This window comes from Mesoplodon mirus (genome assembly GCF_964341445.2).
Source record: "Mesoplodon mirus genome assembly, chromosome: 7".
Taxonomy (NCBI): domain Eukaryota; kingdom Metazoa; phylum Chordata; class Mammalia; order Artiodactyla; family Ziphiidae; genus Mesoplodon; species Mesoplodon mirus.
The window spans coordinates 3032501-3054206 of NC_138983.1; the positions used below are offsets into that span (position 1 = coordinate 3032501).

At 52.7% G+C, this 21706-nt stretch overlaps 1 protein-coding gene across 8 annotated transcripts in view; it reads left to right on the forward strand.

The window, feature by feature from the left end:
- Positions 1-21706, forward strand: part of SHANK2 (SH3 and multiple ankyrin repeat domains 2) — a 549250-nt gene that overhangs the window by 99971 nt on the left and 427573 nt on the right. For all 8 annotated transcript variants that reach the window (XM_082629529.1, XM_082629530.1, XM_082629526.1 and 5 more), the window contains 3 exons: positions 5252-5455; positions 10299-10370; positions 12381-12489. In XM_082629529.1, coding sequence (XP_082485655.1) covers positions 5252-5455; positions 10299-10370; positions 12381-12489 — 385 coding nt within the window. The remainder of the gene's footprint in view (positions 1-5251; positions 5456-10298; positions 10371-12380; positions 12490-21706) is intronic.

The window sequence follows — 21706 nt, forward strand, 5'->3', positions numbered from 1 at the left end:
CTAGCCTCTAGACTGGAGACAGCACATGTCTGCTGTTTAAGCTCCCCAGCTGTGGTGTTTTGTTACAGTGGCCCAAGCTGACTCATACACACAGATCCAGGGTCTTACGTGGTTGACCCAGGCTGGGTGCCTGCCTCTCTCTGTCTCCAGGACCAGGGTGCCTCCCCTTGAGTCCAGATATTTCAGGTTTAGCCTCATGTCTTGCAGAATAGCTACAGCTCACGTTGACCATGTAGGATTTCTCTCACTCTCTTCATTGTAGATTTCAGTTTGACCATGAGCTCTACCAGCGGAAGGGCCAGAGTTTCGTGTGGGTTGACCGCATGCCGACCGCAGCTCTGCTCACTTTGGTGGTGTGTCTCTCCTCTCAGGATTTTTGGATCGTTCAAGGAGCTGATGATGTCTCCATGCACTTGGTGCAAAGCGGGGCCCCAGAAATGGTAGCTCCCACCATCCTCGTCCTGATCACGGGTGGACCTTGCTTTACTGCTGGGTTCTGTCACCCAGGACGGTTCCATGTATGGAACTTTGTATTCAGTGCAGTTCAGTTCCAGTGACATCCACTGAGCTGCATGGACATCAGGTATGGTTCTGCCAAGAAAAGGACGTAAACCCTGTCATCACGCAGCAGCTCAGAGGGCCAGGGAATGCTCTCGCCAGCTGAATGCCGGTGGTGCCAGGAGCCGGGAGAGGGAGAGGGTGGGGGATGTGAATGGGTGCATCTTGGAGGAGGAGCAGGACGTAGATGGTTACCTGGGCGTGAATGTGCCTCCCTCTGGAGGGTGCTGAAGCTGGCCTGCGGGCGTCCTCAGAGCTTTCTGGATGCCGGGCTGCCCTCCTGTCATCCAGGCTGATGCCGGTCACAACCCCATCTCTCTCTGTTAGAGTGTGCACGTCTCTGCCCCTCCCATTTCCAAACCACCTAGATCCCGTGTTGAGCGCTATGCTTGTCAGGATGTAAGCGAGAAGCACTCTGATGTGGGTCTTGGAGATGTCCTTACATCCTCCTGCAAGTGTTCTGTATCTTAAGCCACCCAGCTCAGCCAGACCCACTGGGTGGCTTTGAGATGGATCTGGATGTCTTGGCATTTAGGCTGTCGCAGCAGGAGATCAGTGAGTGACAGGTACTGACTCCTACCTGAGTGTCAGGAGAAAAGGAGGAGGAATACATGCGTGTCCCACCTCCCAGGAGACAAGAAATGCAGGATGGAGAGGCTGTGACCTGCAGGCTGGACAGGAGGGGGCAAGGGGGCAGCCAGATTAGCTTGAATGGTCCGTGGGCTGTGGGTTCAACTTGGGGAACTCAGCGGTCAGCTCAGCTGGGAGACCAGAGAGGGTGAGTCCCTGATCCTGTGGGAGGTGTGAGCGCAGTTTCAGCTGGTAGACGAGGTGGGGAGGGGGTGGCCAGCTGGAAGCACAGGTGCACAGGTGCTGGAGGCTGGGGGCTCACGTGGCCTGGCTTTCCAGAGGACTGCCTGCGCATTGCTGGAGTGTGTGTGTGTGTGTGTTTGTCTGTGCATATGTGTGTGTCTGTGTATGTGTGTGTATATGTGTTCGCTGTGTGTATGTACAGGTATATATGTGTGTTTGTATTTGTGTGTCCTTATGCGTTTGTGTACACGTGTTTTTGTGTGTGTATGTTTTTATGTGCATGTGCATGTGTGTGTGTGCCAGTGCACACGTGTGTGGGGTTGGGGCAGAGGTGGTACCGACAGGCCGGACGAGGGGAGTTATTGGCTGGAGAGGGGACCCTGGCGGCCACTCGGAATCAGGTTGTGTGGGCCCGAGGGGCATGGGGTGAGCTCAGTGCAGTGGCCGCTGGAGTGACCTGGTGAGAAAGGCTTGGGGCTGCTGGGCAGTGGAGGTGGGACAGATGAGGACTCACACACCCGAGGTTGTGGATTAATGCAGACCAATCCAGAAGCTGCGGGACAGGACGGAGTCAAGAGGTGCCCCTGGGTGTGTGGCATGGGAGGAGGGGCCGCCGCTGAGATCGAGAAGTGGGAGGGGGAGGGGCAGGGAGGGACGATGGGGGGGCATCTGTTTGGGGGTTGAGTTGTTAGGTTGGTGTCATCACTTAGCCCACACTGGAGCCACTCATCTGTCAGCTGGCGTCCAGGTCCCTGCGTCTCCCTGCTCGGTGAACTCGGGTTCATGGTCAGCACCTTCCTTTGTGTCCAGGGTCCTGCCACCGGTCCACCACGGTCACCATTGCTGGCTGAGGAGCCTGTTCCAAGATTTGGTTAGTCTTGTGAACTCACACCAGGGTGAAAATCTTTGAAGTGCTTTGTTGTCCTTCGGGGGTTTTCTTCTGTCCATCCTCCCTGAAGCCCAGCTGTTAAGTGGAAGAAAGGGCACCACGTCCATGACAGTCCGTCCCCAGCTTTTTCTGGGAGACATGTCGCGGTTAATCTCCACAGCACCACATGCCTTGAGACCTGTGACGCTGTCTATTTTTAAAAGTATCTCGGAGCGTAGCCTTTACTTCTTTGAAAAAAGTTATTTAGCATCTCCCAAATAGTGTCCCTTGCTATGGAGGTGAAACGGCTTCTCCCTTGTAACTGTCAACATTTAACATTGGGGCAAGTTGACAGGTAATTGGAAAATCTGAACAAAGGCAGTATCTCCCTGGTCCACAGAGGACCTGAACATAAGTATTCTCTTCCGTTTTCTCAGTGACTAGACGTCTGATATTTTATAATTTGTCCGCACTGAGGTGCCGCGTGCACAGAGAAGAAATGACGTGTCAGTTAAATAGCGAGGACTTCGGAGCCGGGTCGATTCAACTTGGGTTCGGATCGAACCTCCACCATTTTCTAGACACGCAACCTTGGGGTAGTTACGTGAGTCTCGGAGGCTCAGCTTCCTCATCTAGAAAATGGGAATAGTAATTATTGTTATTACATTGTATTTTAACATATAATTATATATTAATTATAGTTATTAATATAATAATAATCACACTATATCAGTAATAATGATTATAATAATAATGACTCTCCACTCGTGGTTGTGTTGAAGGTAAATATAGTTAGAGCACAGTTTCTGGCATTTAGGAGTCAATAAATGTCAGCCACGACTGTGTCATCATCATGATCATTGTCATCGCCATTATGTTCACTGTCACCATCATCAACACCACCATCTTCAACACCACCATCATTATCACCATTACCAACACCACCATCACCATAAACATCATCACCACCACCATCATCATCACACCCCACTAGGCTTTGAGCCCCTTAAGGGGCAGCAACCCTTATCTTCTGGGGGGACACAATTCAACCCATAATGACATGTATTATATATGTTCCGTCTGCTTCTTACAACTGCCCTGCAAGTCATGCAGTTACCATGGTTTTCATCACAGAAACAGGGGGACCACTGGGTTGGTAAATTTGCCCAGGATCACGAGGTTAGTGTATGCAGTTGGGTTGGAAATCCAAGCCTTTCTGACCTCCGGGCTCCTGCTGCTTCTATAGCAGTTTCTCAGTGGAGCCCTCTTGGCATTTTTTTTGGAGCAGGACATTTTTTCATTGTGCTGGGCTGGCCTGTACACGACTCAGCATCCCCAGCCCTGCCCCCTACGTGGCAGTGGACACCAGTCTCTGGGGTCATCTACAATGCCACACAGATCCCCCGGGGGACAGTTTTCAGACTGTGCTCCGCTCAGCACCCACTTGCTGGCAGGCTCCTTTCTGCCCGCCGCAGGGAGGGAGCCTCAGGCCCTCTTTGGATGCTGGTCTCTAAAGGAACTTGAGTTCATGTATCCATGTAGCTGGAACCAGAGGCCAACAGTGATTCTCAAAGCAGGAATTGGCGAGATATCCACGGCCCTCCTTGGTCACCTCTAATACAGCTCAGCTGTTGTGTTGGGAGTTTCCAGACAGTCTTCTCATTCACCCGAGGATGGCAGGGGTGCAGCTGGCAGTCACTGAAGCGAACAGCCAGCCCCCACCCAGCCTCGCAGCCCCGAGAGGAGCTCTGAGCCTTACTCTTGAATTCAGTCTTTGCCATCGGAGAGGGACAGACGGCACATTCATGCCCGTGGGGTCGGGTTTCCTGGCAGTGGGATTCCGGGCTGCCTGCTCAACCAACCTGTTGTTGAGAGTAGCGGTATCCTCTTACCAGCAGGGATGGGCTCCCCCGAGGCAGAGAGAGGGTCAGGGAGATAGCAGGGCCTTTTGCATCCTTGGGCGAGCAGAATCCGCCTGCAGAGAATTGGTTCCAGCCTCATACGCAGTCAAACCTCGTCGTTTCTGAACGCTTTTACAGTGATTAAGCACATTTTTGAGCCCCTGCTGATGGCCGTGCGGTAGAATATAATTTTAATTCAATAAAAATTAGAAGTGATGGTCAGAAGCAGATTTGGCCTAACGTTTGTTCTCCTGGCTTATTGGCGGGTCTCACTGAAGGGACCTGGGAACGTGACCAAGTCGTGTCATTCTGGTTCTTAGCGGCTCCGCCCTGTTCTTGAAAAGTGTTCGTGGTTGGTTTGCAGGAACCGTCTGTACTATTTAACTTTTTCAAAAATTAACTTTCACGGCAACTGATACGATTTCTAAATCAAATCATTCTTCATAATTGCCGTTCTTCCTGGTTTGGGAGGGGCGGTGTCAGTGTTTTTACAGCTGTTACGTTCAGAGTCGGGGGGTGGGGCGCCGATGCCTGTGCCCTGGGCTTTCCCATCAGTGAGGTTACGAGAGGAGATGCCCACCTGGGCCTGAGGTGCCAGGAGGGAGCGATCGGGGTAAAAACGAAGCCGCGCTGTAATTCGCTCGAGCCGTGGTCCTCAGTCTGTTTCCGAGACCAGCTACAGCAGCATCACCTTGAAACCTGTGAGAAATGCAGCTTCTGGGGCCCGACCTAGACCCGCTGCCTCAGGCAGTCTGCTCGGAGGGGGTGCGGGTCAACAGTCTGTGCTGAACAAGCAGGGAGGTTTGAGAAGCTCGTACAAGTGAGAGAACTGCCCAAGGCAGTAGGTGGTGGGGCGTGATGACCAGCAAACACAGCTGGTCCCAGAGATTGGAGCCAATGGTGAGAGCTGAGGCCACAGAATCAGTGACTCGATCTGAGCTTTCCCCCTTTTATATTTACCGAAGCGACAAGAAGGTCGTATTTTTCACCCAGAAAAGCCAGGGGGTCCAAAGCTCAGAGGAGCTCTCAGGATGGAACCTTTGGCATCTCTGACCACGTGCCGGGCTGGCATCCTGCACCACTAACCAGGGGTCTCTGTCCTTCCGCGCAGAAGTGCATTCGATTTAACCCAGATGCGACGGTGTGGGTTGCGAAGCAGCGGATTCTGTGCTCGTTGAACCAGAGCCTGAAGGACGTCCTGAACTACGGGCTGTTCCAGCCGGCGAGCGACGGGCGAGATGGCAAGTTCTTGGATGAGGAGCGGCTTCTGCGCGCGTACCCGCAGCCCGCGGGCAGGGGCATCCCCTCCCTGGAGGTACTGGTCGCCGCCTCAGAGCCTGGGCGTGACAGCGGAGGGAGGACCTTCCCCCAATTCCACATTTGACTCGGACTGGGAAATCGCCCTTAGCTCAAAACAGTAGTGTGCATTCTCAAGGTTGCAGTTGATTTTGTCGTGATTTGAGGACCAGTGTGCAATTTTTAGCCATTTGTTTTCCTACTATGGATTGGATGAACTTGTTGGAGGGACACCTTGGTGTGAGCGGACTGTGGGTCTGACTCAGGCTCGCGTCACCAGGAGCTGTGAGCCCTGGGGATGCAGAATGGGGTTTGCTTCTACCTCCCTGAATCTCCCCCCCGCCCCACCCTTGGGCATAGGGTGGCCCATGGCCATACAGCTGTTGTCAGAAGCATGACTCCCGGGAATGACCTGTGGGCTCTTTGAGCTGCTGTGGCCAGTCACGTGTTCTTGGGCTGCCTTGTGAAGTGGTGGGTGCATACACCCGGCAGCCTTACATCCACAGAACGTGTGTCCCCCGGCTCTGCCCTGGGGAGCCCGGGCTTGCTGAACCCTGAGTTTACATATGGTATTTCCACATGGTATATTTTTATTTAAAAAAAATTATTATTATTATTATTATTTTTGTGGTACGCAGACCTCTCACTGCTGTGGCCTCTCCCATCACGGAGCACAGGCTCCGGATGTGCAGGCTCAGCGGCCATGGCTCACGGGCCCAGCCGCTCCGCGGCATGTGGGATCTTCCCGGACCGGGGCACGAACCCGTGTCCCCTGCATTGGCAGGCGGACTCTCAACCACTGCGCCACCAGGGAAGCCCCACATGGTATATCTTTAAATTAATTTTTAAGCAACTATACTCCAATAAAAACGAATAAAAAATTTTCATTGGCGCATAGTTGATTTACAATGTGCTAGTTTCAGGTGCACAGCAGAGTGAATCAGTTATCCATCTACATACAGTCACTCTTTTTCAGGTTCATTTCCCACATAAGTTATTACAGAATATTGAGTAGAGTTCCCTGTGCTGTGCAGTAGGTCCTTGTTGGTTATCTGTTTTATATATAGTGGTGTGTATATGTCAACCCCAATCTCTCAGTTTATCCCTCCTCCACTGCCCCACAATTATTAAGACAGCGACGCAAGTAGGTGGAAATGTGGTCGTTTCTACTGTGACCCCATACGTCGCTATTATTATCAAGGGATCGTATTAGTTTCAGCTTAGTCAACAGTGAGAGCCTGTGAGTGTGGCATCGTGGGTGGCATCTGGGCCCTCGAAGGGGGTTGGTCTGAAGTCAGAGACATCCTGGACCACGGCAGCACCTCATCTGCACATTCCCAAGTCTGACAGTGACTTTGAAGCTGAGGTTCTGAGACATCCAACGTGTGTTGGACCAGAGAGAAGGGTTTCCATCAGGAAAAGCTGGGATGCCCCTGGGTAGTCAAGTGGTTCCCTGTTCTGGCCTCAGTTTGCTCACCTGTGAACTGGGTGTCCATTGAAAGACCCCTTGTCGGGGGCCTGCTCACAACCGGCCCCTTTCTCGGCATGGCCCACGTGCAAGGGACAGTCAAGGTTCTGGTCTGATGGAGCTTATGCTCCTGTAGGAGACGACAGGCCAGGAACAGTAAGCAAACAGCTCATTTGGGGGCTGATAATTTCTATAAAGACAGTAAAACAGGGCGAGAGCAGGAAGTCCGGAGCCGACTGTTGATCGGAAAGCATCTTGGAGGAGGCGACACGGGCCCGTCCCCCAGGCCCCGAGAGCCGAACAAGAGGAGGCCTGGGAGAGCCCGGCGGGAGCTGGGCAGGGCTGTGTCCTGGCTTTCAGGGCAGCCGGCACGCGTGTCCTTCTGCTGTCCCATCCAGGGACTCATGGCAGCCGAGGCTGAGAGGCGAGCACATGAGCATTCGTTGCTCCATGTGGACGGGTGGTCTGTGACATCAGATGGACTTGGTCCAGTCCTGGTCACTGTGGGACCCTACATGCCACCCCACAGCCTCTCTGAGCCTCAGATTCCCAGCTTTGAAATCGGGAGAACATTACTACCATCTTCTCAGTGGCTGTGAGGCTCGGGTGAGCTATTCCTCGGGACAGTGGTCTTAGCATAAGGCCTGGGGATGGGCGAGCACCTGCATTGGTGGGTGCTGCAGCTGCTCCTGCCATCAGCTTTCATTGCCATGAAGGAGTCATTTGCATGTATGTTCATGCATCTCCTTGGACCACCATCCTGCCAGGTGGTCCGCTGTGTGGGGCTGAGCCGGGCCTGGAGGTGGACACAGCAGGGGCAGCCTGGATCTGAGCTCTTTGCCTTGGATCGTGGCAGTAAAACACAGTTGGCTACGTATGAAACACGGAGAAAAGAGCAAGAGCAAGAAAAGGATGTGTGTTTCTGAGCTTGCATCCCTCTAGCCACAAGCTGTAAACATTTATGACTGTGGAAATAGACGTTCTCCTCCATGTGTCCCGCTCCTACTAAGAGATTATATCGACCCTAGCATATTTCTTTTTATAACTGAAAAAGCACCCATTGACTTGAATTCCTACAGATCCGTCAAGTTAGCAAACTCTGTTACATCCCCTCACGTCACTCTCAGTGGCTTCTGAAGCCTCAGAGCCGTGATGCATGAAGATAAGCAATAGGGAGATTCACGGCCGTGCCCAGAATGTGCTGTCCTGGTTGAATCTAGAATCTGAGGGCTAGAGTCCTAAAATGGCCTGTGTCTCCTCCTGCCAGGTCAGTTCAAGAAGGCGGACACTTACCGTTTGCGACGGTGCACGTGATCCAGGAACTGGGTGCAGCCTGCGTTTCACGGGACTTTCTGATTTCACTGGTTTATTTTGGCACCTAAAAAAAAAAAATCAAGTTTTGGTCTGTGGCACCGAGGAATTTTGTCTGTTGTGGGATTGCTCTTTTGTTTGGAGTGGAGGGGAGGAGATGATAAGGTGGTCGCTCTGGAAACTTCACATGGGATGAGACTTTCAGGGTTAGGTCACCCCTTGCTCTGTACCTTTTGTGTCATGCCTGTGCTTGTTTAAGCTCCTCGGAGTGGGAGGGAATCAAGGGAAGTTGGGGAGGGAAGGGTAAGACAACATTTGCCCAGCACCGGTTCTGTGCCAGGAAGCTCACATTCAATCCTCGGGGCACCCTGGGAGCTCTGTGTTGTGATCCTCATGCGACAGACAAGGAAACAGAGTCTGAGATGGGGCGCGTGTCCAGCCCAGTGACTCGGCTGCTAGTGAAACGGAGCAGGACCCTATGGGCCTTCCCTCCCCGCCATGTCCTCCACCTGCCTTTTGCCTGTGGAAAAACTTTAATCAAAGAATATGTTTGGGCTTCCCTGGTGGCGCAGTGGTTGAGAGTCCGCCTGCCGATGCAGGGGACGCGGGTTCGTGCCCTGGTCCGGGAAGATTCCACGTGCCGCGGAGCGGCTGGGCCTGTGAGCCATGGCTGCTGAGCCTGCGCGTCCAGAGCCTGTGCTCCGCAACGGGAGAGGCCACAACAGAGAGAGGCCCGCGTACCGGGAAAAAAAAAAAAGAATATGTTTAATCAGAGAACTGAGAAAATGCAGAAACAAAGGAAAACAGTCAAACAAGACCAAATAACAACAGTTTAGTCATTAAGCAAAGTCAAGGACCTTTAGTTCCTCCTCAAGGGCTAGAGATAATATTCTGAGCTGTATCCCGTGAGCTGTCTTATAGATACTGAAACCCCTACCAGGTGGAAGCAGTTAACTGCATGGTGACCAGACTGTAGCCATGACATAAGCTGCCACAGTTCCGAGAATTGGCCTCAAAGAAATGGAAACAAACCAACCCTGGAACTGAGATTAACGGGCCCTAAAGCAATCAAGATGCTGCTGGTCAGACCACCGATGACCAATTTCAAGATGACTGCCAGAGCTGACTGTGCCGTGTCTGCATGTAGCCCCCTCCCTCTGTCTATAAAAGCTGTAGCCCACTGACTGTCAGTGTGGGGGAGTCGGCCTTTGGACGGGAGTCCACCCTCCCTTGCCTCCAGGCTGCCAGCATCCAACATAAGGCAAACTCTCCTTTCCATCACCCTGGCCTCTTTATTGGCTTTTGAGCGGCGAGCAGCCAGACCCCCCTTTCCGTTACACTAGGGCAGTGGGGGGGCTGGAGTGGGAGCTGTGTCTCAACTCAGAGTCCCAGTGACTCCCAAGCTACCAGCCTCCTTCCCAAACCTGCCACAGTGCATCTACTACAGAGGCAGCCAGGGCACCCAGGAGAAGGAACAGGGTATCGGGTGAAAGGAGCCGGGGATTCGGAAGCAGCCTGCGGCCCCAGTGCACCCTCCTGGGCACCGTCACTCTACCTGAGCAAGGTAGACTTGCTCAGCAAGCCCCTCTGTTTCCATGACGTCTCTGCCAGGTTAGAGGAGGTGCTGCCATTTGAAGGAGGGATTCTGAGCCCCAGAGTCCCAGGCGGAGGTTGTGGGCTGAGGGCAGGTGGCTTTGCCAGGCTGGGGCTTTTGAGTGGGTTTAATAAGGGTTGACGATGTCGAAGACAGAGCCCACGAGAGAAGCGGGTCCTGATTTGGTGCCATGCTGACGATGCAGAGGACAGCAGAGCACATCAGGCTCCTGAGTCCTCATCCCCCTGGGATGCTCTCTCTTTTTGTGACTTTCCAGCCAAAACGGCAGGAGCATCTCCGCAGAAGTTACCCTTACGCTGTCGTAGGCTCTGTGATGCGGACACAAGTAGTTTATTTAACACAAAAGGGTTTGCTAGGGAGCCCCCGCCCTGGGTGAAATACCCACGGACAAGGCAGGTTTTTCCTCTGAACGGCTGCGTGAAATATTTACCTGGTTTTCTTTTTGTCCTGTTTGTGTGTCTGTGCCAGTTTCGCTACAAGAAGCGGGTGTATAGACAATCCAATCTGGATGAGAAACAGTTGGCCAAGCTGCACACGAAGGTAAGCAAGGACTGGTTGTGTCGACCCTTGGTGTTCATTTCTGCGTCATCATCTCAGAGATCAGGGGAGCTCTTGGGCAGAGGGTTCTTCTTCCTGTGAGATGCTGAGGCTGATGAGGCACCTGCTGCCGCCAGAGCCCTGTTAAATACCACCATCATCTCCTCCCGTGTGATGCAAACACAGTCGATGCCTGCACATAAGGGAAGTAATATCCCTGAGAGTGGAGATTGGGGCCCTACTTTCTACTCACCTCCTCCCGGGTGTTTCTGGGAAGATGGGTGGCCGTTCCCTCTGAGCCTTCGCTGCCGAAATAGGGGACAACACTGAAGTAGGCGTCTGGTGGTGCCACTCTCGTGACTAAGGTGCTGTTTACATAAACTGCCTGGAGGTAAGACGCACAAGGGAAGCAGGGGAGAAGGAGAGAGTTAAGGAAAGGGCTGTGGGCTGTGTGCCAGGCACACCTGCACCCCGTCAGGGATGCTGTGCCTGTCCAGGGCGTGCAGGAGCTGGATCGTGTCGTGGGCACCTCGCTCAGCACGGAGGAAGATGTGTGATACCCAAGGATGCTCTCAGATGCCCTCCTCAGGGTCCGGCCCTCCCCGGAGAGCCTGGAGCATTCCCTGCAGAGCACAGGGAGAGCCAGAGTCAGGACGGTGCCCGGCCAGCTTACCTAAGCCAGCCCTGATCTGCCCAGGTGAGCTCACCTGCAGCCGTGAGTCCACAGAGAGCGTCCCCAACCTCTGGGGTCCCCTTGTTTTTGTTTCATCCCCCCATTCATATCAGGATGGACCTGTGGATTTTCACTGTGTTCACTGGGTTATGACATGCCATTCTCATGATTTATTTTTGTGCTCAAATTGTCCGGATGTGGCCGGTGGCCCTTCTGCCTGGCTCTCCTCCCTCTGGCGCTGTCCCACCATCCTCTGAGTACGGACGGCTTTCAGGCACAAGACGGTCAGGTTGCTCTTGCACTCTCCCTGCCCAGCCCTGGAATCTGCGCACACAGGGGTATTTAGACTCCAAGTCTAGGCACTTCGGGTTTTTTTGATTACTCTCTGATGAGTACATGAAAATGTGTTTGTGCATTTAAAATAATGTCGATTAGTAAATAGCAATGAAGGTGTTCAGTGAAACCAAGTGTATCCTGTGTCCTTGAGCATTTGTTAATGTTTAGTCCCAGAATGTACAGAAAGCATCCAGGTGGAGATGCTTCAGCCCAGGCGAGCTGAAGGGTCCAGGGGTTGGTTTCAGGGTGACTGGGGAGGGGTGTGGAGTGCGGGTGGAGAACTGGGCCAGTGAGAGCATTAGATTCATCTGACAGAGGCATCTCAGATACTGTGATTACCAGCAAATAGCCCAGGCTATCTGCTAGATGGACAGAAAATTATTATTTTCCTTGCAGATGAGGCTGGGCAACCTGGTCAGGGTTGAGCCCCTGGTCATTCTGATCTCACAAGGAGTGACTGACTCCCTCACCTTGAATCGCTCGGTGACCCAAGCATCCCTGTGTCCACCTGCAGGTCACGGGATTACCCACAAGTGGGTTAAGCTGAGTGAACAGTGCCCTTCTGCTCTCTGTAGCAGCCGCTGCTTTAGAGATTAGGAAACACAAATACCAATCCTCGGGCCTCGCTCAAAAGAGGATGGAGTCAGAAGACCGGGGTGCACCCTGTAAAGTGTAGTTTTTCAGAGTGGTCCAGGTGGCTCATCCTTTTGAAAGTGAAGGATCATCCTGTGACTCTCGGCAAGCACAGAGATCGGTGAGGGATTTCTAGAACATTCATCCGGGACAGGCCAATTGCGTTTGCCATGTGCTGGGCTCCAGGCTTGGCCCTGGGGTTCCAGATGCAGAGGGATGCTGCCTGGTGAGCCTGGGGACAGCAGCGGGGCCCCATCAAGGGGCAGCTCTCCTCTCTGCAAAGGCGGCCAGCCAGGGTGTACCCCACAAGGAGCCTTCCTGTGGCCTGAAGAGACGTTTCTCTGTAAGACCAATTTTGCTTTTCTCTTTAGACCAACCTGAAAAAATGCATGGATTACATCCAGCATCGTTCGGTGGAGAAGATCGTCAAGATGCTGGAACGAGGCCTGGATCCGAATTTCCATGACCTGGAGACCGGAGGTAGGGGCTGGTTGGAGAGACTTGAGGAAACCCCGCGGGAACGTGGGTTCTGGGAGGAAAGGTGATTCTGTCGTTCGGATCACACGTGCATAGGCAGCATCACACTTTACTTGGTTTTAAAAGTGCTTTCTCCCTCCTCCGGGAGGCTGTGTTAGCTGCATGGAATCGCCAGCATCCGGGAGGTGCCTGGCAAGTGGTAGGTGCTCAGTGCGTACCTGAGTTGAAGGGGAGAATGAGTGAATGAATGAATGACGACACAGAGCAGGCGTCTCATGCCAGCCCTGGGAGACACACGTGCACCCGCATGTGCCTGGCTCCCCCTGCTGGAAACCAAGTCCCTACGCGTGGAACCTCAGATCACGCGTGGGATAAAACGGTACAGGGCTCTCATCCTCCGCCCTGCTGACATTGGGGCCGGATGATCCTTTCTGTTTCTTACCAGTTCCAGATGGGCATTAACTTTTGTTTAATCTTATCTCTTCTCTTTTTGTTTCCAGTTTTATAGAAATACAATTGACACAAAACATTGTATTAATTTTCGGCGTACAACGTAACGATTTGGTATATGGATATACTGGGGAATGACCGCCACGATACGTTTCGTGAACATCCGTCACTGCTCATAGTTACACATTGTTTTTTATGATGAGAACTTTTAGGATTTACTCTCTTAGCCACTTTTTTTTTTTTTTTTTGCGGTACGCAGGCCTCTCACTGTTGTGGCCTCTCCCATTGCGGAGCACAGGCTCTGGACACGCAGGCTCAGTGGCCATGGCTCACGGGCCCAGCTGCTCCGCGGCATGTGGGATCCTCCCGGACCGGGGCACGAACCCACATCCCTTGCATGGGCAGGCGGACTCTCAACCACAGCGCCACCAGGGAAGCCCACACATTTTTTTTGATGATGAGAACTCTTAGGATCTACTCTCTTAGCCACTTTTAAATATACAACACAGTGTTATTAACCGCAGTCGCCGTGCCGTACACAACATCCCCAGGACTTACTTATCTCATAACTGGAAGCTTGGACCTTTGAACCCCTCCACCCATTCTGCCCACCCCACCTCCTACCTCTGGTGACCACCAGTCTGTTTCTCTGGGTTCAGTTGTTTTAGATTCCACATGTAAGCGAGATCATACAGATTTGTCTTTCTCCGTCTGACTTATTTCACATGGCATTATGCCCTCAAAGTCCATCCACGTTCTTGCACATGGCAGGATTTCTTTCTTTTTCGTGGCTGAATGATGTTCCATGGCAGGGCTGGACAGTCCTTTGTGCTGGGGGCTGTCCTGTGCACCATAGGATGTGTACGGCATCGCTGACCTTCACCCACAAATGCCAGTAACACCCCCGAGTTGTGGCCGCCAAAGATGCCCCCAGACATTGCACAGTGTCCCCTGGTGGGGGGGAGGCACCATCATCCCAGGTGAGAGCCCTGTGCCCAGGGGACACGTGAACTCGACCAGCTGAGGTGAGGCTGTTGTGAAAGCCGAGAGCGGCTCAGGTGAGGGTTTCCATGGCAACTCGGAGCGTTCATCCGGGCAAGCGGGTGATGCTGAGCGGAGAATGTCTTGGCCTCAGCGAGCGGGGCCTCCCTCCCCTCGCCTCTTGGGTTGGGCCCGTCCTCCCTGTGCCAGTGTCACGTATATGTGACCCACCTCACACTTGCTGAACCCACAACAGGTGCGTCAGCTGAAGAAGGGAGCTTTCTCGTCACTTGTGGGGACTCTAAAGCTGGGGCAGGACCTGCACCTGTGCTCCTGCAGCCGTGCACGTCCCCATCCGCACACAGGTGGCCGTGCTGTAATCACGGTCGACTCCTGTCTCCTAAATTTAACTGAGCAACGTGAGAACAGGGCTGCTGGCTTATCGGTGACACAGCTTCAATGCCCGAGATGCCAGGGGACAGGACATGCTTGGATGGGGACAGGAGAGCACAGGCCTGGAGGGGGGACGAGCGCAGAGGCCTGGCTGAAGGTGAGGAGGGTACCAGCCCAGGCAGACACTTGGTGAGACAGGAAGCTGGGGGTCTGTGCGCCGGGAGCTGGGGCGGGGTGACGTGGACAAGCGGGCTTCCAGGCATCCTGGTGGGTGGATGGAGCACAAGGCAGAGGTGGGCCCTGCCGTACCTGCACAGGGCTGACCTTCTAAGGTCAGGAGTGATGGGGCAAGACCCCAGGGGTGGGGAGAAGGGCCTGTAGCAGATGGTGGGTCAGGGGGCATGGGCCTCTGAGGAGAGTCTGGACGGGGAGCGGGGCAGCTGCAGGGTTGGATGTTCTGTCTGCGGGGGAAGCAGGTATGGGGCCAGCAGCAGGGGTTCTGCTTCCTTGCGGGGGGGAGTGTAGCTGAGCAGAGGGTCTGAGCACCAGGGCGGGGTGGGCACACGGTGAGCACGTGCTGGTTCTGGTCCCGTGGTCAGCAGATGGCTCCTCTGTGCCCTGTCACCTAGGCTGGCTCCCAGCTCGTTGGGCGGGGGGTGGGTGGGTACCGTCCATCACTGCAATGTAGCTCCCAGCGCTTAGGCTCAGACCACCCATGGGCCTGTGGATTCCTGAGCATGGACTTGAGGCTTCAGGGACAGTGGCAGACCTGAGCCAGGCCTGGGGTGTGTGGTCCCGGACCTGGCTTCTCTCCTCGGGCAGCTTTTGGCCTGGGCTCCCGCTGGCCTGGCCGCGTCCATGGCTGTTTCCCGATGATTCCCCGGGCGGGACACCGCCCCTCCTGCTACCACCTCCCCGTCCTGAAGCAGGCCTGCTTCACTGGCGGGGGTGTCACTGGATGCCAAGAGTTTGGATCGACTGTGATTCCAGAGCCGATCCTAACTGAGCTTCTGAAAACACATCAGCACAGACCCTAGGTTATTTCAAAACGGGGGTCAGTGGTCATTTCTCCTGGCCCCGCCCGTAGTTAGAAACGCTGTCCTGGTGGTGGTGGATGGCCTCCTCGTGAGAGCAGATGCCGTGGAGCCTCGGGGACCCAGGAAGGAGAAAGACGGAGGCAGCATGTTATCCACTCTTCTCAGAACTGGGGTAGACGCGACCCGGGAGCAGCAGCCTATGGAGAAGGTGGTGTGGGGTGAAATGAACGCTGGGATTTCCTGAACTATCCCCGTGACCACAGCCTCTGGGCTCACTGATCAGGAAGAACCAACTCTGAGAAAAGAAACGGAAACCTGTTTTCCCCTGAAATCTGTGTAAACTGGCACCTGACAAAACACAGAATTCAGGGCAGGTGTTCCAGCGAAGGCTGAGACCAGGCTCTGACCCCATCCGACTGGGGACCAGGAGTGGGACGCCCGCCTCCCAGGCAGACAGTTCTTGTACAGGACTTCCCGGATCTCAACCAATAACTAACAGTAATCAGAAGATTTTGGTTGGATTCTTTTTTTGGGGGGTGGGGGTGGGGCTCTGGGCAGATCAATTATAAATTATTATTTATTTTCAGTTTTAACATTTAAAGCAGATTTATTGAACAACTCTCACATGGTGGCTGCCAAATGGTAATTTTCTACATCAGTTTTATGTCGTATAGCAAATATTCTCTGTAAGGCAGAACTTTCCCTCCCCTCACCCCACTCCCATATTTTTGAAATTAGACTTCATTTTTTAGAGTAGTTTTAGGTTTACAGAAAATTGAATGGCGAGAGTAGGGGGTCCCGTATAACCAGCCACCCCCAGGCTCCCCCGCTGCTGACATCTTGCATCAGTGTGGCCATTTTTACACTGATGAACCTATATTGCTACATTATCATTAACTCGAGTCCACTTCTGTTTTCCGTTGGGGTATAGTTGTTTTACAGTGTTGTGTTCGTTTCTACTGTACAGTGAAGTGAAGCAGAATTCCCTGTGCTCTACAGCAGGTTCTCATTATTTATCTGTTTTATACATATTAGTGTATATATGTCCATCCCCGTCTCCCAATTCATCCCACCCCTCCTTTCCCCCCTTGGTGTCCATACGTTTGTTCTCTACATCTGTGTCTCTATTTCTGCCTTGCAAACCAGTGCACCTATACCATTTTTCTAGATTCCACAAATAAGCGTTAATATATGATACTTGTTTTTCTGACCTAGAGACTGTCGTACAGAGTGAAGTAAGTCAGACAGTGAAATCAAGTCCACTTTTACATTAGTGTTCACTCAGTGTTGTACATTCCGTGGGTTTAGACACATGTATAAGGACATATATCCACCATCATGCAGGCTAGTTTTCCTGCCCTGAAAATCCTCCGTGCTCTGCCTGTTCATCCCCCGCTCCCACTAACTCCTGGCAGCCACTGATCTTTTTACTGTCTCCATAGTTTGGCTTTTTCCAGAATGTCATATGGTTGGAATCATATAGTGTGTGGCCTTTTCAGATTGCCTTCTTTCACATACAAATATGCATTTATGTTTCCTCCCTGATTTTCATGGTTTGATAGCTCATTTTTTTATATTGAAGTAGAGTTGATTTACAGTGTTGTGCCAGTCTGTGCTGTACAGCAAAGTGATGCAGTTATACACAGAGACTTTCTTTTTTTATATTCTTTTCCATTATGGTTTATCCCAGGAGGTTGGATATAGTTCCCTGTGCTCTAAAGTAGGACCTTGTTGTCTATCCACCCTGTATATAATAGTTTACGTCTGCTAATCCCACACTCCCAGTCTTTCCCTCCCTCATTTCTTTCTAGTTCCAAAGAATATTCCATTGTGTGGATGGACCACATTTTATTTACCCATCCACCTACTGAGGTGCATCTTGGTGGCTTCCAAATTTTGGTGATTATGCTTAAAGTTGCTATAAACCTTTGTGCAGATTTCTGTGTGGACAAAATTGACAGTCATCAAACATGGTGGGTTTTTTCTTTAAGACAAAAGACTATTTACAACAAACAAAGAGGGTAAAGGATGTAGTGAACACGGAAAGTTCTGAACCGGAAGCTGAGAGTGGACCCGAGATTCTGCTGCAGGTCAGTGCCTCGTCCAGCATCACTGCTCCACTCTCCACACCTAGAGAATTTTCACTCACATCCCCAGCTGAGAAGCAGACTGTCCTGGTTGAGAGGCAGGGCAAATGGGGACCAAGGGCAACACGTGAAATGAGAAAAGCGAATAATGGGGTGGACATTCTTGGAAACAAACTAAGTCATGGGCAGTTCCCCGGACAAGGGCGTATAGTGACCCAGTTACAAACGGAGAAAATACCAGGAGAGGATGTGACACAGGCTCCACCGAGAGGCCAGCGCCTTAACGTCTGGGGGACAAGCACACAACTTCCCTCTCGCCCCTGTCCGCTCAATAGGGTGATGGTCCCCGCAGGGTGGGGACGTGTGAGCGTTAGGTGAGTAGCATGTGAAGTGTCCCCGTGTGGAGCGGCTCACGCTCGGTGGGGTCTCCGGAATGTGGCTCTCATGTCAGTGGCGCAATGGAAACTCAGTTACATGTTGTTTTCTCCTGGCTGTGGACCCAGAGGGAGGAAAACGGGGTTGATTTGGTGGCCACCCCCAGGTTATAGGTGGTGTGACCAACTTGTCCCAGTTTTCTAGGGACAGCTCTGGTTTTCACACTGAGGGTCTCCGTCTGGGAAGCCCCTTGGTCCCGGACACGCTGGCACCCTAGGCCTGTCACCTGAGAAGTGATGGGGGGCACTTAATAGTGACAGGCGAGGTTAAACAAGAACCTTCTGGGGCCCGATGATGTGCACAGGGCGTGGTAGGCCTGTCTCCCTCTGTCCTCGGGCTCCCACCAAGCAGGGTGTCTGCGAGGCCAGCATCCCTGGAGGAGCGGGGGCTCTGAGAGTGGAGGCCGGGCGCCAGGTCGCCTCGAGGGAGGGGGTCGGCTTGCTTGCCCTTGCTTGCCAGGCTCTCACCCGGGGCGGAAGGGAGGCGGGGTCGGCTGTGCGCTCCCTTCTCCCGTGCTGTGGCTGCTGGGATGTGGCTGAGGCCGTGACGGACACAGAGGGTCCGGGACTGGAGGGCCTGTGGTCGCCAAGCTCCTGGATGGAGTCTTCTGCTGCAGTGCCAGGCCGGCCCAAGGGAGGAAGAGCCGCCCCCATCCCCGTTACTCCAGACACTGCCCTGTTGTCCTCAGCGGCTCTGCCAGCCCCAGGCTGTGCCTGTGTCCTAGCAGCTCCACCCGGAGTAATCGGCACCTGGTAATCGGCAGAATCTGGCCGAGAACCAGACTTCACGTCCCAAGCAGAGAGCTGAAAGCAGCTTCCTTCCTAAGTGCAGGAAGTGTGATGATGCTCACACCTGAGCTGCATCCCTGCACTCGGCCTGCGTGGTTCTCAGGTGCCCCTGGGCTGAGCTCGGGAACCCGAGTGGGGCAAAGCATCACTTCTGGACTGAGGGACGCACAGAAGATAATTAAATCCTGGAGGAATGACCTGTCAGTTAAAACAAAGCAGCCCGTGTTATTCCGACCTTCTAGTACCTTTTCTGATGGAAATCTGGTCAGGTAAGATGCCAGTAGCAGAAGGAAGTAGACTCGTCTGCCAGGCCCATCTCCTGTTTCAGCTGGAACCTCTGGGACGAGATGGATGGTGTTTCGAGCCCTGAAAGGGAAGTAAAACTAACAGCTCGAGCAAAACTTCGGGCTTCTGTTTTGCAACGTCTTCCCAAACTTGAAAGAAGCCCAGGCACAACAAAGGCAGGGCTGTAATAAAGCTAGAAACGTCTCTCAGCCCTTGAAGCATGTCGGTGAGAAGTAGAAATTGAATACGCGTTGATGGGGCTGTTTTTGCAGAGCCCCTGTGGTGAGTCGGGGCTTCGTTTCTGAGATCCAGTGACTCTGTTAGCCTCCAGGCGGGGATAGTCCAGCAGCTCGTCATCCAGGCCGAGATGTGCCTGCTTCTGCCATACGCCCCTGCAGCCGGGCTCCCGGGGAGCCCCTGCCCAGCTCCCACACGGCCCAACTAGAAGGTTCCTCGGACACTGGATTGCTGTCTACTGCTGGTGCTCCTTTGGTCCATATCCTACAGTCTCATCGTAACCCCTGAGCGAGTCCCTGTGTGAAATTCCCCAGGAATAGCACCTCGGGGACACAGCCCTGGGACCTCGTAAGCATCAGTCTGCAGGGGGTCCAAGACGCACAGAGTACCCAGTGCCAGTGGAGTTAGCTTGAGGGCTGCCGAGCCAATGACCCCGAAGACGTCTGGGTGCATTTGGCTTGTTGGGTGCACTTTCTGGTGCAGAGAGACCTGTTTTTAAGTGAGAACTCCAAACAGCATATTCGATTATTGACGACGTTTTCTTATGTGTAACCTGCCATATTTCAGAAAGGATTATAGGTGACTCATACAGGTGCGTGTGGTCCAGGAAGATGCAATGCATTAACTAAGAACCTGAGGTAGTAGGGAAAGGGGCGGTGATGTGGCGGCAGAGACTGGGCCCCCGGGAGTGAGCCTTGGCTTTGGGGACGGTGGCAGAGCCGGCCGGAGGGGGAGGAGGATGTCAGCCCGAGAACTCAGGTGACCCATGACAGGCACACACAGCCTTGGGTAAGTGGTGTCCCCAGGGGGCCACGTGGGGACAGTCAGCAGCAGCATTTTTACATGAAATGGTTAGCTGAAACATGAACCTTGGGGTGTTTTTTTTTTCACAGCTCTTTTAAATGATTACTTTACAGCAGTTTTAGATTTACAGGATGTCTCCCCCTCCATGCCCCACACCCATTTTTCCCTGTCACCGTCTTACGTGAGTAGCGTACGTTTGTTATGATTAATGAACCAATAGTGATGTGTTATAATTAACTCACGCCCATGCTTTCGTTAGTAGTTGCTGAATGTCCTTTTTCTGTTCAGGATCCCTCATGACAGTTAGCGCTCCCGTCTCCGTAGGCCCCTCTTGGTTGTAACAGTTTCTAGGGCTTTCCTTGTTTTTGATGACCTTGGCAGTTTTGAGGAGAACTGGTGCGGTGTTTCGTAGCATGTCCCTCTGCTGAGGTTTGTCTCAAGTTTAGGTCATGATTAGATGGGGCTGGTATGTAGGTTTGGGAAGAAGGCTGCAGAGGCAGATGCCCTTCTCATCGCACCGTATCAAGGGCACACTTCTCACTGTGATGTGGACCTTGCTCCCCTGGCTGAGGTGTGCTTGTCAGGCTTCCCACTGTAGTTAACTCTTTCCCCCCCTTTATGGACTGTCCTCTTCGGAAGGAAGTCACTAAGCCCAGCCCACACTTAAAGATGAGCAGTTCCGTTCCACCTCCTGGATGGCAGTGTAGCTCCATAAATTACTTGGAATTCTTCTGCAGAGGAGAGAATTCATTTATTTATGTAGTTATTTTTATCAGTGTGGACTCATGGATATTTAACTTACACCTTGCGTTATAATACAGTACTACTTTACATATTTTTTTGTTCAAATGGCTCCAGCTTCGGCCATTGGGAACTCTTTCATTTGGCTACTGTGTCTTTTTTCTTTTTTTTTTAAATAGAAGTGTTACTTCTTTTTTAAAAAAATATTTATTTATGTATTATTTGTTTATTTATTTACTTTGGCTGCGCCAGCTTTTAGTTGCAGCACGGGGGATCTTCATTGCAGCGTGTGGACTTCTTACTTGCGGCATGCATGTGGGATCCAGTTCCCCGACCAGGGATCGAACCTGGGCCCCCTGCATTGGAAGCACAGAGTCTTACCCACCGGACCACCAGGGAAGTTCCACCTGTGTCCTTCTGACACATACCCATCCATGTGGATGATGATGAGGATGATGATGATGATGGTGGTGGTGATGATGATTTGACTTCTTTCTTGCTTCCTGGCACCAGAAGGTGTTTCAGGCTCATTCTGTATGTTTCCTGCCCCAGTCCTAGAATCTGCTCTTCCTCCCAAGTGCCCTGGAAGAGTGGTCTTAGAAACCAAGATCTGGGTGCTGGGTGTGCTCATTGCCCCTGGGGAGTAGTTCCTTCTGAGCTCTGTCAGAGGAAAGAACAAGGAGATCCATGTGTGTACCAATCTATAAATGTTTCTGTGTGTAACCACCTGAATCTGTATTAAGCTAAACATGAGTTCATACTGACCTCCCCAATCCTAATCCATTGCCAGGGGGATCATTTTCTCCCCTCCTTGCTTTTTTGTAACCTCCCGCATAGACAGTGAGAAGCCTGGCTTCCACTCTCTGCCGTCTGTGTATTTAATGGCTCAATTCCAGGGCACCTGTATAGTGGTTTCCAGATTGTTGACCTGCACCCCACAGTGGAAAGCAACTTTATCAAGTAGAGAACCATGCTTGCGTGA